Source organism: Drosophila teissieri, chromosome X (assembly GCF_016746235.2).
Source record: "Drosophila teissieri strain GT53w chromosome X, Prin_Dtei_1.1, whole genome shotgun sequence".
Lineage (NCBI taxonomy): Eukaryota > Metazoa > Arthropoda > Insecta > Diptera > Drosophilidae > Drosophila > Drosophila teissieri.
In genome coordinates this window covers 9,040,158-9,055,672 of record NC_053034.1, presented here as the reverse complement: position 1 = coordinate 9,055,672, position 15,515 = coordinate 9,040,158, and the positions used below count along the sequence as shown (strand labels likewise).

At 47.2% G+C, this 15,515-nt stretch overlaps 3 protein-coding genes across 11 annotated transcripts in view; 1 reads left to right on the top strand and 2 right to left on the bottom strand.

The window, feature by feature from the left end:
* The window catches only part of LOC122624860 (neurogenic protein mastermind), a 37,044-nt gene extending 31,166 nt beyond the window's left edge, over positions 1-5,878 (bottom strand). For 5 of the 7 annotated variants that reach the window (XR_006326517.1, XM_043804601.1, XM_043804599.1 and 2 more), the window contains exons 1-2: positions 5,635-5,878; positions 4,086-4,782 (exon numbers count right to left, since the gene is read on the bottom strand). Coding sequence is in view for 5 of the 7 variants with exons in the window: in XM_043804601.1 (XP_043660536.1) it covers positions 4,086-4,177 (92 nt within the window). In the remaining 2 variants the exon portion in view is untranslated. The remainder of the gene's footprint in view (positions 1-4,085; positions 4,783-5,634) is intronic. The other 2 variants (XR_006326516.1, XM_043804597.1) reach the window with 1 other exon arrangement.
* Positions 5,879-6,265: 387 nt separating this feature from the next.
* Positions 6,266-8,124, top strand: LOC122623959 (B-cell CLL/lymphoma 7 protein family member A). Its single transcript, XM_043803364.1, has 2 exons — positions 6,266-6,900; positions 7,245-8,124. Exons 1-2 carry the CDS (start codon positions 6,555-6,557, stop codon positions 7,361-7,363), a joined length of 465 nt encoding a protein of 154 aa, XP_043659299.1. The 5' UTR covers positions 6,266-6,554; the 3' UTR covers positions 7,364-8,124.
* A 139-nt stretch (positions 8,125-8,263) lies between these two features.
* The window catches only part of LOC122623957 (low-density lipoprotein receptor-related protein 2), a 142,760-nt gene continuing 135,508 nt past the window's right edge, over positions 8,264-15,515 (bottom strand). For all 3 annotated transcript variants that reach the window (XM_043803362.1, XM_043803363.1, XM_043803361.1), the window contains exons 9-15: positions 15,291-15,502; positions 14,826-15,232; positions 13,257-14,761; positions 12,886-13,198; positions 10,635-12,821; positions 10,314-10,561; positions 8,264-10,252 (exon numbers count right to left, since the gene is read on the bottom strand). In XM_043803362.1, coding sequence (XP_043659297.1) covers positions 10,032-10,252; positions 10,314-10,561; positions 10,635-12,821; positions 12,886-13,198; positions 13,257-14,761; positions 14,826-15,232; positions 15,291-15,502 — 5,093 coding nt within the window. In that variant the 3' untranslated portion in view covers positions 8,264-10,031. The remainder of the gene's footprint in view (positions 10,253-10,313; positions 10,562-10,634; positions 12,822-12,885; positions 13,199-13,256; positions 14,762-14,825; positions 15,233-15,290; positions 15,503-15,515) is intronic.

Genomic DNA, 15,515 nt, shown 5'->3' with positions numbered 1-15,515 from the left:
TTCATATACTATTAATATATGTAGAATTTTCCAGTTATTTACTTTAGAGCTAGAGCGTATCTCTAAGTGGTTTACGTTTATTAATTAATGAATTTGTGGTGGCAAATTCGTGGTCGCTCAGTGTAAGTGCCAGTAATAAGCAATAAGTAAAATGAATGAAGAAAATCAAACCCGGGAGGAGACCGCTGGGAAAATGTCGAGGAAAATGTGTGCGACCGAGCGCTGCTCTACAAGTAAGTAAACTTGGGGGCAAAAAATTGAAATAAATAAATGTAGTCCTTGAAATGCTTTTAGCACAAATTACAAACAACATTTAATTGGGTCGAGTGTGGGGTGGAGTGGGCGTGGCGTGGCTGCTTAACTTTACTTAACTTTACTGACCGAAAGCGGTTACTTTGCTAGCCTTCTCATCTCTTTCGCTCTCCCCTCACTGTGTATTTGATTAAAGTACATATACATATACATATTCTGCGCGAAGGACTAAAACCGGGTTTATCTCTTCGCCAGCCGGCTTTTTATTTTCAACCCCTTTTTCGCTTCCACTTCCACTTCCACTGCCACTTTTCTCGCTTTTCCGCCACCTGCAAATTTTCTTTTGATCAAAGTTGTCAGAGCAACAAAACGGAAATTTAATTACTTGAAAATTGTGTAATTGAAGTCACTTTCCCTGGGCAAACCCAGGCAACCCCCTCCCCTCCCTCCCTCGCTTTTCTCGCTTTTTTCCCAACCATTTTCCCATAATTATCTAGCTTCTACTTTATCATTTATCTGCGGGCATTGCAAAATCTTTGGCTTCCAACTAAAAGCAGTTAGGTGCCAAGTTCGAGTTAAAGTTAGTTTCTTTTTCTTCGATTCGTTATGGTTATTAATTTGCTCTTCAAATGGTTTACTATTCCATAAGTAGATTTCCTGGGTCGTTGGATAGATTCGTGGTGAAGTGCTGGTTTCAAAAGAGGGATTTTATAGAAATGAAAATAAATTTGGATTATTGGAGCAGAATGAATCTAGATTTTCGCCGCAAGAAACTATTGTTTTCACACAAACGTAGTCGGCGTTGAAAATGCCAGAAATCTTATTGTTCCCCATGTGTGAAACGGGTGGATTAGGTGGGTGGCATTGGGGCTGGGTGATATGGCGAGCATTGGGGCTTGAAAACTTAACGACAAAACAAAAACAATAACAACAACAATAGCAAAAACAATAACAAACGCAAATGCAAACGCAAACAGAAACAGAAAAAGCGAAACAGCGAGGAATAATCATCACTCTGAGTGGCGCGGCTTCTAGAATTTCAATGAGGCGGTGGGCGGTGGGATGGGGGCGGTTTGGGGTGGCAGTGGGCGTGGTGCTGGCCATGGGGTTGGCGTGGGTGGCTAAAACTATTGTCCAAGCTGTTGTTGTGACGCATTTGTGTTGCCGTAGTTTTTATCGTTGTTGCTTCCCTTTAATTTGTACTTTTTTGTTGTTGCCATGTAGCAACAGTTTTGGTCTTGTTATTTTTTTGTTTTCCGCCCTGCCGTGTTTTACTTAATTTTTCTTTTTTTTATTTCCCCGATTCGGTTTGTTTTGTCAAGCGTAGTTTTTCTGTTTTTTTCTGTTATTTTTATTTCGTTTTTTTGTAGATGAAAGTAACAAAGGCAACCTGTGGCATTGAGAGGGAAATCCAAAAACAAAAACTATACATACATACATATATAGAAAAAGAAGCGAAAAAGGGAAAAACTGGCCGTAATGAAATATATTCCGTAATTGGACTTTTGCCAAACCGACCCGAACCTCCTTATCCGAAATTCCTACACCACACCCCATATCAGATGACGTCGCCGGCTAATCAAACAAGCGTTGAAAACTATGGCAGCGGTACACTGCGAAAATTATAGAACATAATTTTACTAGAACTTAAACTGCGTAGAAGTTACTTACTTCAAAAGTGACAAAACTATTGTTTTGCAGTGCAAATATTACACTTTCTTCTTAAATGCCTTGCTTTGCAGCCTGTTGATTGTATCAGTATTAGTACTTCGACCTGCAGTGCAGTTCTCTCAGTGGACTGAAGCTGGTCTAAGCTGGTTTCTGAGCCTAGGCGATATTTAATACGCCAGCCGCGTGCCCAAAACTCCAGATAACAACAAAGCACAAAGGGAAGGCATAATTAAATAAACAAATTCCCAAACCAGGCAACCATGGACGAGAAGGGCAGTAGGGGGGCGGAGGGGTGGCAAACAAAGTGCAGAACTCAAGTGTCGCCGCAAGAGTCAAGTGAAAATGTGAAAATGGAAAAGTGCGGGCTGCGAGGAGCGGGGCGTGGCTCATCGCTCCTCTCCTGTGACTGCGAATTACTCAGCTGGCTAAAACAAAGAGCCAGTCAGCAGCAGCAGCAGCATAGATAACTGTAACAAAGGAAAAGCCAAAAAAGGCAGCAACAAGAACAAAGGTGGCGGAAAAGTGCACAGAAAGAAAACGATACCATCTACGCAATACTAATATAGAATGATGTATTAATATTAAATGCCCCATTGAATCCGGCATGTTGGAAAACCAGCAATATCCCCACCGAAAACCAAGTGTTTCAGCATAATTAGCAAACAAAGAAGTGGCAATTTCTCTCTGTGTGCTCGAAAAAGGGAAGGACCCAAAAACAAAGTAGGTGACGATGAACAAGAACCAAACGGTCCTCAGGTGATGTTTGAAAAACGGTTTCCATTTGATGGAAAACGGAAAAATGCCAAGCACTGCCAAGCATTGCAGCTGCAATTGACCACGAGAGTTCGTCATTAGGCAAAAGCAAGAGGGAAAACTAGGGAAAGGGAAAAACCTTTGGAAAACTGTGTGTGCTTAAACGGGGAACAAGCTGTCGACACTGGGGAGGCATTCGGGGCTCTCAAACGGACTGCTTAATTGCTATTTTGGTTTCGTTTCATGTGCTAATTGTCCACATGCTATGCAAATTTGTTGCTCCCTTGGCCTTCTCGTCGCCTCCAAAAAAAAAAAAAAAAAATATACTCGTTTAAGAAAAAAAAAAGACAAGCATAAGTGTTTATACCATGCAGAAGTATCTCATGACTGGCGGCGAAATAACTCAATTTTGAAGCGTTGAATAATTTAGAATGTGCTCAGATAAAGCCGCAAATTAGTTACAAAAAAAGCAAAATGAGCTCAGTTTTCGTTTAATTAAGTTGGTAGGTTTTCCATGCAGATGGAAAAAACTTAAATATGCATTCGAAATTATTAAACCTACATATGTTAGTTTTTGCCAGGCATTTTCATCTAATTATCAAGACCTATTCAGCGAAAAGACAGAAAATCTGTCAGTCAGTTTTTCTGATCCATTTTTCCCCCGGCATTTTGAAAACTGAAATTCTTTCAAAACCGCACAGAGCAACTGCAAATTGAGTGCCAAAGTGGGGAGGTTGTGAGTTGGGGCGGTAAAATGGCGACTGAGAGATGACTAAGACAAGGAATATTGGGGAAAGTGGGAAATGGGAAAATGGGGCCAGACTGGATAACAACGAGCTGCTGTCCCACATATAATAATGCATTACGGCCCGTCGTTATAATCCACGAAAATGCGAGCAAAATAAATAAAGTGCCAGCAACAAAACTGCAAACTACAAAGAAAATAATGTGGGTGGGGCCAAGGTGGGTGGTGGGCGGAAAACTGGGTGGGTGGGTGTTTTGGCTGGCAGACGAATGCCGAAGGCCGAAGGGTCGTCTTGGATTACGCTGCTCCCCGAGGGGAGGAGTGGGAGGTGGGGGGGAAAAGTGCGCGTGTGTGGCTACAGTAAATATCGCCTTAGGCACATCCAATATTCATGAACTTCTCGCGAAGCCATCGCAAACTACCATATATTTCGTGGTATATAGTAGCACTTGCAGATTGCAGATTGCTCCACTTTTGTGACAATGGAAATGCTTTCACTGAGCGCCAGATTTTGGTCGAAACTCAAAGGTGTTTGCCCTTTTTTTGAAGGATAAGTAGTATTATCATTTGCATGGCGCACTGTTGAATGTTGCTTTGCCATTCAAGATTATAATATTAAGTAATTGCATTAGATCATTTGGTAGGGGTAATGAAGTGTACTTACGGATAGAAGAAGAACAGAAATGTGGTCAGAAGCAGCACAATCCAGGCGAAAGTCGCAGGAATGTAGCGCGTTTTCACATCGCATTTGGGCATTTTCCTATTTTCCTATTTGTTGTTTCAGTTGTTGTTGTTGTGGTTGCAGTCTCTCTGTATTGCTGATATCTTGTTGTTGTTGTCGCTGGCCAATGTTGCTGCTCTTGCTCTTCTTGTTGTTGTTGCAATGTCGTTGACCGTTTTCTTTTTTCTTGGCAATGAAATGCGTTTTGTTGTTGTTGCTGCTGCCGCTGATGAGTTTGCCGTTTTGTTGCAATTGCAGTTGTTGTGGTTGATGTTGTTGTATTTGTATTTGTTGCTGTCGCTTGATGACGTTTCTTGGCTTGGCTTTCTCTCTATCTATCTCACTCGCTCTCTCTCTCTGTGTTGTGTTTTATTTCGTTTCTTTTTTTTATGTTGTTTTAAGGGGCCTTTTGGTAGGAGGGGGGGTTGGCGGGGGACAAGGGGCAGAGAGAGAGGGGGCGGGAAACAAGCGAGACGGCGAGACGAAGCGGCGACGCGTGAAACGGGATCGACGACGTCGACGGCGGCAGAGGCAGCGACGCCGGCAGCGCGGCTTTCAGATTCGCGGGAAACGGAAAATCGGGAAAAATCGGGGAAAATTCAGCTTCGACTTTTCAAAGTTCTGGCTTTTGAAACGGCTGCTGTTTTGGGGAAATTGCAAAAATAAATTTGTAAATGAATCGGATTAGATACACTTAAGAAAAATGTTCACTTTACTTTCACTTGAAAAAAAAAAACACTTTTAAAATGACACATTACACTCGCACTTCATACATTCGCTATCAAATTGCATATTGTTTATTTTTGAATCCCAAAAATCTCACCAATTTAATATAAATGCAAAAACAATAAGTACAACTTCTAAAGTTAAATAAAATATAAGGTGTTGAATAGCATATTGCTTCACATTTAAGTAAAATTACACGGAATGTTTAACTTATCAAATGACAACATAGAACGAAATAATAGCACACAAACATAAATTCCTTAAACTTGAATTACGAAATACTCAAATCATTTATATCGCCCGTTTCCCGTGTTTACTTTAGTTTAAATTCCTGCCATTTGAGTTGTTTACTTTATTTTAAATTTCTATAATTTATTCCAATTTGTTTGCGTTTCTCTCTCTCTCTTTCTCTTTTTCTCTTTCGGGCGAGGGAGCGATTCTTGTCTTGCGTCTGCATTAGTATTTTATTAGTGTTAGTATCGGTGTTAGCTTACGCACACATTTCTGATATCAATTATCCAGTGGGAAAATTCAAGAAAAAAAAAAGAAGATCGTTGGCTTTCTCCTGAATTTCGTACAATTTTCAATTTCGTGTGCGTTTGTCGTTTTGCCTTTTTCGTCTTTCCCCACTTTTTTTTTCGTTCTCTTTTCCACCGCTGCTTCTTCTTCTCTTCCTCGGCCTCCTATCGCCCTCTCACTCGCCCTCCTTGCTCTTCACATATACCAACACACACTTGCACGCACACACATACATTCGCACACGCACGTTGTTGCTGCAACGTTTTTTTTTTTGTTTTTTATTTCGGCGTCGCCTGCAATTTCATCTTAATTATCGCTCTCGCTCGCACGCACTGCGAGTATTAATTCGCGAAAATAACTTCACTTTTCCCGGCTTTGTGCGACTTTTCATTCCATTCTAATGGGCGGCGAGCGTTCGGTTCGGATTACGAAAAAATAAATAAAAAAATAAGCGGAGCGTACGCATAATTTCGTCGGTCGGTGGAAAAACATCGAGAAAACATCGAGCCATCGATGGGGCATCGCAGCATCGGAATATCGATACGTCGATGATTGAATATCGGCAACTCGATATTTATTGAATATCGATGTTTCGCCCATCTCATACACTGTGGTATGCGAAAATATACTAGATTATACATCCTAGCAATATTGGCGTTGCCAGAAAGTAAAAACCGTTGGACTAATGGAATATTTTTAAACTCAACGGATGTGGTAAATAAAATACAAACGTTTAAAAAAAATGTTGATATTATTCATAACGTTAAATCATTTTAATCATTTAATCATTTTGCAGCTCAGAGAACAATCATCATTTCATTTACAAGTTACAAGCCAATGGTCACACTGTAGTCGGTCGATACACTTCAGCCATTCGATAACATCAGTTTAAAATCACGCCTGCAATCGATTGTTTATTTTTTTTGTATTAAAAAATATATTTGCGAATTGCCAAAAAAAAAACCGAACTATCCACTGGTCAACTGGTCCAGCATCACCGAAATCACGCCACACAACTCCACTTGAGAGCCAGAAGACGGGAGCTCCATTCTCAAACAGGCAGAAGTCGCAGAAAACACATAGCGGCTTTTCGCGAGACGCCGACTTTGGCTGAGGAAAAGCGAGGAAAGCAGGAAAAGCCAGACCAGGCGCCACTTAGCCACAGACATGTCGCGCAGCGTTCGGGCGGAAACGCGCAGTCGGGCGAAGGATGACATCAAGCGGGTTATGCAGGCGGTGGACAAGGTGCGCCACTGGGAGAAGAAGTGGGTGACCATTAGCGACACCACCATGAAGATCTACAAATGGGTGCCCATCGCCTCCGCCAGCGAGAAGAAGGCCAAGCTAGAGTCCTCGCCGGGATCGGCAGCTGCCCGGAGACCACCCACCGGCTCGGGCGTGACGCCAGTCGGCGGCAGCAAGAGCGATAAGGAGAACTCTCAGAAGGGCACGCCCACGCCGCCGCAAATCACGCCCAGCTATCAGGGACTCACCGCCGAGGACTCCAACACCTGTAAGGATATACAATTTTGATGTCTCTGTGCTGGTTCTCTAGACACAATTAGTAGTATGGTTGCTATGGCACATATATTAATCATTCCCTTCTAGTCTGCATAGCACTTGGCTTTAGGCGCCAAAAATTCTGAGGATGTAGTATATAGATGGTAGAACCTTTAGAAATGCCTGTTGTCTCATAAATTTGCGGAGCTGCGAGGCGCTACCAAAAGTAGCGCCGTCTTTGCGGTCTTCACATCAACGATATTGTTTAGATTTGTTTAGGTTTATGCTCAGCTGAATTTATGCATAAAAAAAACATGTTTACTCTGTCTTATTCATGCCATCCTTATCTATACACAGGTTTCTCCGTCGTGTCGGACAGCCAGGGCGCCGACTTCGTGTCGAGTATGCCCTTCTCTGAGGACTCGAACTCGCAGGGCAGCGATGGACCTGTCAAGCGATTGAAGACGAGCGACTAGCCAAACATGCGCAGCCACAGCGTCTACAGCAGCAGCAGCAACTAACTAAGAGCCCTAATTAAGTTAGGTTAGCACCGACAGCACCGGAGAGTGGATTGTGCATGATGACGACGAGAGTATCTGCCTCAGCCCAAGACTTAAGCAATTCTCCTACACTAGCAGTTTACGGCTGTCAGGTGTTCCCGCCGCAAGCCTCATTTATTCATCATCAAAGCGGGGGTAGCTGATGGTCGATAGGTCCATAGCATTAAGCTCAAATGTAACAATTTATTTATTAGAAGAGAATGCGAATCGATTTGAGTACGAACCTAGAATGGATATATAATTTTGTAATAGCTGCATAAGATAACAAACAGCCAGTCTGAATGTTGTAAATCGTGTAAAGTTTTTTGACTTTCAATTTCTAGACGTTTTGACAACAAATAGTAAATAAATTATCGTACTAACATAAGGCCACATTTTTTGTCCACCATAAAACTGACTCGAAAACGATTGATGTACTCGTCCATAAGTAGATTTATACCATTTCGCTTGTAAACGCTTTTCTACGCATTCAGTGAATGCAACAGACTTCAAATCGAAGCGTTTGGAAGCGAATATTGGTAGCTTCTAGTTTGTGAATGAATTGATCATAGGAAAGTCAAACTGAAAACGAATATGAACCCTTGATAGATGCACAAAGATTAAGCAAAATCGATGACCCAACCAGTAAACCTCTTTATGCTAAAACTTACCAATTAAAATGTGACATTAACTTGTAACTGCCAGCAGGGCGCGCAAAAATATGTTCGCTGAACTTTTTTACATTTTTTATGTTTTTTCTTTATTGAATGTTTTAGTTTTCATCATCTTACAATTTTCCCCCCGTATGTATAATAATAAAAAAAAGGTTTATTCTTTCAACAAATAGTTTTTCATTTCATTCGTAGTTTTACTCTTATTATGTTCTGGTTTTTCTTTTTCGTTATCCATTATGTAGCTTGACATTAAATATACAATTAACTTCACATATAGCGTTGTATATGGCCCGATTGGCGTATACAGCTTTAGTTTCTCTCATCTTTTACTAAAATTTATGCTAAAAACACGCTTAAATGAAGGGAAGCACAGATTTTGCACAGAGAACGAAAATGAAAAAAAATGCACACACATTACGACTTTCGAAGAGAAAGATAAATCATAAATCATAATACAATTCATAAATCGATGATATAATTAAAAAATAAAATATTTATATATTTATATATGGTGTGTAAAAAACACGCGCGACAAGTTTCAACTGCACACACAAAACGAAAAAAAAACGAAAACGGAGAAAAAATAGAAAAGCAGACTGGATTGCGCGAGAACCAAAAAAAAAATTGGTGGAAAGGAAAGGAAAAGCTTCGCTTTTCTTTGTTGCACAGTGTGGGCGGGGGCGGGGGAGGGGATTGCACGTATCTCTTTTGTTTTTGGAATGTATTGCGAATTGGAAATCTGGAAAAGCCCCGGGTTGTCTGGATTATTAGCACTTTCCTGCGTCCTGTCTGTGTGTGTTCGAATAAATAATTAAATTATAATTATAATTATAATTAATAGATATACATATGTGTGTGTGGGGAGTGGGGAATGCTTGTTTTCTATCCTGGATTTAGCACAAAAGTGTTAGCTCTTTCGCTCGATACATTTAGGTTCACACATACATATACATATATATATATATTTATATATATATATATAATTTGTTGTATATTTTTTAGCTCGCTTTTTTTTGTTTGTTATTTTTTAGAAAAATATATAGAAATCCTAGCTGGGAATCGTCCCCTAATTGCCTTGTGTATACATATAGATATTTTGTTTTCCGATTTACATACATATATAGTTAATATTGTCATTTAGCTTTCAAAAAAATATACTTCTTGCCGTTTATCGTTTTTGCTTGCTTTTTACAATCCTCCTGTTTTGCGCAAAAGTATCTCGATTAGCAAAAAACATTAGTTTCGCACAAAATAAAAAAAAAAAAATTACAATGGGCTACAAAAATTGGCTTTACAAAAGTTGCTGTGTTTGCTCTCTTAGTGTTTTTTGTGTACATTTTAGTTTTGTTTTTCATTAGTAATTATTTAATAATAATTGCAACAGTTTTTGTTTTTAGTTGGTTTCTCTTGTGGGGGGTTGCATATGTTTATCAATTTTTGGATATGTTTGCTTATTGGCGTCCCCAGTCCCCGAGGACCTGCTCCTCCTCCTCCTTCTCCTCCTCCTCCTTCTCCTCCTACTACTCCTCCATCTTCTGCTCCATATCGTGTGGCTCCTCTCTGTGGGTGGTGTGTGGTTTCTGTTGGGGTCACGGCTAGACCTTGGTGGTGACCTTGCCAGCGGTGGCTACCTTCCAGGATTTGTGATGTTTACTACTAGAGCGTCCCTGTCCCTGCTGCTGATGTTGCTGCTGTTGCTGCTGTTGCGGCGGCAGATGTTGCGGCTGCTGCTGCTGCTGCTGCTGATGATGTGGCAGCTGCAAGTGATGTTGCGGCTGCTTTTGATGTTGCTCCCCCCTCTGCTTGACCAGTATGTGTTATGTCTGCAGCGGATAGCTGTTCTCGGGATGTTGCTGCTGCTGCCGGCGCTGCTGGCGGCAACTGGCCATCGCAACTGCCGCCGCAACGACAGCCGATTGACGGGCTTGATATCAGCACTCGGACTTGTCCTCCTCCACCAGGAACTGCGTATCCTTGCCGGTGTCCGCCGAAGGATCCAGCTCCCTGGTGCGCAGCTGCAGCTGCGGCGACGCCTTGTGCGTAATGCTGCTTGGCGCGATGATCGCCGAGGCGGGCTCCGTGAACGAGCCGCCCGCATGGTGGCCCATGGACTTGCCCTTGGCCGACGGCTCGCCGGGCACATCATAGATGCCTGTTTGGGGAGAAGGCGGCGATATAGCGATACTATCTGGATTAGCTGGGCCAAGACTTACCCGAACCGTTGCCCATGCCCGGATCGGCGGTGGTGCCCGATTGCACGGCATCGTACATCGGATTGGCAAAGTCGCGCGCCTTGTTCGCGTTCACCGTCTGCAGGTTGTAGCCCTCGATGGGCGCCACATCGCCAGCTCCCGGTGCAGAGGCGCCTGGGAAGCCGCTCTCGTTGAATTCCACATTCGAGCCGTGACGGAAGGTAACGCTCTGCGACGAGGTCATCGCCGGCATGCGAGCCAGTTTGCCACTGAAAATGGTTTTTAATTGGGATATCAGATGAGTATATACAGGTACAGGTACTATGATCCTATGGTACTTACAATGGTCGCTTCCGGATGACGTACCAGGCGCCGGCGGCGGCCATCATCACCAGCAGGATGACCATGATGGGCACCACGACGGCGGTGACATTGGCGCCACCATGGCCAAAGGCGCCCGTGGTGCTCGTCTCGCAGTGCTCGCCACGGAACTCGGAGAGGCACTCGCACACCAGTTCGCCCTGGGCGTCCTCCTTGCAGAGTCCACCATTCTGGCACGGGCAGATGCGCGGAGCCGGGCGCGGATGCTCGGCGGCCGCATTGCAGATGACCTCGGCGGTGCTGCGGTGCGAGGGCGGCGGCCCAGAGGCGTCTGGGCAGGCACAGCTATGGCCGCCCGGCACCAGCAGGCACAGGTGGGAGCAGGTGGAGTTCTCGCACGGATTGGGCAGCGAGGTGTTGTACCGCTTGTCGTGGTACACCTTCAGGCCGGACGGATTGACGAGATTGCGATGCAGCACCACCTGCACTCCGCGCCCGAACTTATCCTGGCGCACCAGCTCACCCGTATCCCGGGTCATCCAGAACATGTTCGACTCGAACAGATCCAGCGACACCGGATGCCTCAGTTGGTCGCCCCTCACAATGGCCTTGCGGCGGGAGCCGTCGGCCCTCATCGATTCGATGGCATTCAGCTTGGTGTCCACCCAGTATATGATATGATCTTGCGAGTAATCGATGGTCAGGCCGGCGGGATGTCGTATCAGCTCGGTGATCAGGGGACGGCGCTTAGAGCCATCCATCCAGGATACCTCGATCTTGGGCGCTGATCCCGCATCCGACCAGTATATTCTACCCAGCTGCGGATTCACCGCAATCGAGGTGGGCACCTCGAGTCCAGCATTCACGATGGAGCGACGATAGCGACCATCGGTCTTGGCAACCATGACGCGTCCACGCGGCTTGGAGCCCGTCCTGTCCATTTCGGTCCAGTAGAGATTCGAGGCCAGCCAGTCCACAGCCACAGCCGTGGGCTTCGAGCCACCCTTCATGTTCAGATCCTGGGCGAATCCGATCTTGGCCCTGCCATCGATGGCATTGACCATGTAGGATCGCTTGATGGTCTTGTCGTAGCTGTCCGCCCAGAAGATGATCTGTTGCTGTGCATCGTAGTCCAGTGCCTCGATCCTCTTCTCCGCCGCTATCACATCGAACTCCTCGCGCTTCTGCAGATCCAGTCCTCTGATCTCCTGGCCATTGGCAAACACGAGGATGACATCCTCCTTCTCGGCACGGCACACGCCACTGGCGCCGTCCGTCAGGTGGAATCCTTCGCGGCAACTGCACGAGTAGGTGCCATTGAGATTGTGGCACTGGTGGGAGCACGTGTGCTGTCGCGTCAGGCATTCGTCCACGTCGGCGCACTTCTTCTTGTTGTCGACGGCTATGATGTAGCCCGGATAGCAGGTGCAGATGTATCCGCCATCGGTGAGATTGTGGCAATGGTGCTGGCAACCGCCGCGATTCGCTTCGGAGCAGCTGCTCGTGTGGTGGCATCCCAGCTCATCGCTGGCATCGCCACAGTCGTCGGAGAAATCACACACCTGGGAACGTTCGATGCAGTGCTTGTTGGCACACTGGTACTGGGTGTACAGGTCGCACGGCTTCTGTTTGCTGGCACAGAGGGTCATGTTGTTCTCGTCGCTGCCATCGCCGCAGTTGTCCACGCCATCGCAGATCTGATAGCGGGCCACGCAGCGGTGATTGGAGCACTGGAATCGCCGCAGGGTGTCGCAGTTGAAGTCACTGCAAACGCTGGGATCCTCATCGCTGCCATCGCCGCAGTCATCGGTGCCGTCGCACAAGTCGGACAGCGAGACGCACAGGTTGTTGTTGCACTGGAAACGCGACTCCGGACAATAGCGTCCGCCGGGGAATCTGGGCGGACAGCCCACCTCATCGGACATGTCGCGGCAGTCGCGATCGCCATCGCAGCGGAAATAGGAGGCGATGCAGTGGCCGGAAGCGCACTGGAAGGTGCCATTCTTGCACTGGTAGCCCTCGCAGTGCATCTCGTCGGAGTTGTCGCCACAGTCGTCCTCGTGGTCGCACTGCCAGCGGGATGATATGCACTTGCCATTGCCGCAGCGGAACTCCGACTCGGAGCACTCCCGGTAGCGACCCTTGCACACCGCCTCATTCTCGTCACTGGCATCGCCACAATCGTCCGCGAAGTCGCACATCCATTGCCTGGAAAGATTTAGTTTTGATTACGATCTGGCATCGGGCTGCAGGGATCATTTAGGATACTCACTTGGGTATGCATCGGTTGTTGCCGCACTTGAAGTCCGTTTCCGGATTGCACTTGGGACAGTTCTCGGGCAGCTCATCGCTGTTGTCGCGACAATCGTCCTTGCCATCGCAGAACAGCCACTTCGGAATGCAGCGGTAGTTGGACTGGCCAGGACAGCGCTGCCAGCCGGTGGTGCAGTTCCTCTGGCGGCACATGTACGCCGGCTCATCGGAGTCGTCGCCGCAATCATTGTCGAAGTCGCACATCCACAGCTGCGGAATGCAGCGGCCGTTCTTGCAGGAGAACTCGGTTTTCGGGTCGCAGGTGCGTTTGACTGAAATGTTAAAAATATATTGATATATTGAGCAATTAGGAAAGCAATTGATACGTACAGCACACAGCTGGATCCTCGTCGCTGCCATCCTTGCAGTCGGCATCGCCGTCGCAGCGCCAGCTGTCCAGGATGCATCTGCCGCTGGACTTGCACTTGAAATCGGACAGTGGACAGGGTAGATCGCAGTTTTGCTCATCGCTGCGATCGCCGCAGTCATCCACGCCATCGCAAATGGTCGCCGATGGAGTGCAGTTGGTGTTCTTGCACTGGAACGTGCCGGCGCGACAGTGTCGTGGAGCACAGGTGGCCGGCTCATCGGAGCCATCCTTGCAGTCCTTCTCGCCGTCGCACTTCCAGAACCAGGGGATGCACTTCTCGTCCCGTCCGCCACACAAGTGCTGCCCGGCCGTGCAGTTGGCCACGCAAGTCTTCATGTCCCGGGCCAAGTAGAACTGATTGGGACAGGCGCACTTGAAGATCGGCGCACCCTCCTCGATGTACCCCTCGATGTTCAGATAGGTGGACTCCGGCGGCGGCGCAATCAGGCAGAGATGTGAGCAACCGCCATTGTTGGTGCCACACGGATTGGTGTAGGGCAACTGGCGCAGCGGATGATTGATGTGCAGGTCATAGGGACGATGGGTGGTATTCCGCAGCACCGTGTAGTTGGCGCCATGGAACTTGTTGGCCCTCACGATCGCCTTCAGATTCCAGTCACTCCAGTAGATGTAGTCGTCGAAGAGACTGAGCGCGAACACATGTGGCACCTTGCTGCCCGAGAGCACCGTGTGGCGATGTCTGCCCTCCAAGTCGGCATAGGCTATGTAGTCCAAGTGAGCGTCGGCCCAGTAAATGCGATCAGTGAAGTAGTCAATGGACAGGGCATTCGGCCAGGCGATGCCGTCGTTCCAGTTCAGGATTCTCGAGAAGTTCGAGCCATCCATGCCCATTTTGGCAATGTAGGCCTGCAGATGCCAGGAGGTGAAGTACAGGTAACCGATGCCAGGATGCACGACTATGGCACGCGGATCGACGACGCCACTGCGCAGTGTCTTGCGTTTGGTGCCATCCAATTCGGAGACATCCAGATTCTTGGAGTGCCTGTCCAGCCAGTACAGTTTGCGACCCACCCAATCGATGGCGATGCCCTCCAGGCCATGGGAGTCGTGCCTGATGACAGCCTCTCTCTCCGGCGGCATCTCATCATCCGCCTCGCCATACTTCGCCCGGAAGATCGTCTTGGCCGTGACATCGCAGAAGTACATGTACTCCTCGCGTATATCAAAGTCCAGGGCCACCACGTTCATCAGATCCTGGTGCATGAGATTGTACTGATGGCCATCCACCGACATGTTGCGCACGTAGTACTTGTTGGTGAAGATCAGCCACGGCGGGATCTTGTCCTTGCGCTTGCACGTGTGCTCATCGTTCTGCCTTTCGTAGTAGGTCTCGTCGCACTTGCAGTAGAATCCGCCCGGCGTGTTGGAGCAGTGCTGGGAACAGGCTCCCGGCTGCTCCAGGCACTCGTCCACGTCCGCACAGGCTTTGCCATCGGCCAGAAGTCTATGAAATAAATATAAAGTATTGAATATATATAAAAATATATCAAATCACAATGAAATCTCACTTGTAGCCCTCATTGCAGTCGCAGTAGTAGCCCGTCAGCGTGTCCACGCACTTGTGGCCACACTGGTTGATCTCCACCTTGGCGCACTCGTTCACATTGCAGTGGGCGGGCTCGTCGGACTCGTCGGCACAATCCGGATACTTGTTGCACACCAGGCTGTAGTCGATGCACTGGCCATTCGTGCAGGCGAACTGGCCCTGCGGACAGGTGATGTTCTCCTTGGTGCAGCCCACCTCGTCCGAGTGATCACCGCAGTCGTCCTCGCCATCGCACCGCGACTGATTGCGGATGCACTTGAAGTTCTGGCAGGTGAACTCCTGCGCCGAGCACGTCTTGTACTTGGAGTTGCAGAACTTGCCCTCGTCGGTGCCATCGCCGCAGTCGTTGTCATGGTCGCAGATCCATCCCTAAATATTTATATTCATTTATTTATTTTCAGTATTGAGGCATGTGCATTTAGCTCACCTTGTTGATGCAACGTCCGTTGCCGCAGGTGAACATGTCCTCGCCACAGGGCTGCTGGGTGGCGCAGTTGTGCAGCGTGGTATTCTCATCGGCGCCATCTACGCAATCCGGATCACCGTCGCAGATCCACTTCTTGGGAATGCACTGCGCACGCTGCCACGATTTGTTCTCCACGCAAGTGAACTCCGTTTCCTCATCACACTTACGATCATCTGAGGAAGCCAA

Excerpts from the sequence above, each read along its gene's own strand:
- LOC122623959 (XM_043803364.1), top strand. The coding sequence starts at position 6,555 with ATGTCGCGCAGCGTTCGGGCGGAAACGCGCAGTCGGGCGAAGGATGAC. Across the intron at positions 6,901-7,244 it reads CGCCGAGGACTCCAACACCT|GTTTCTCCGTCGTGTCGGAC; the intron begins GTAAGGATATAC and ends ATCTATACACAG.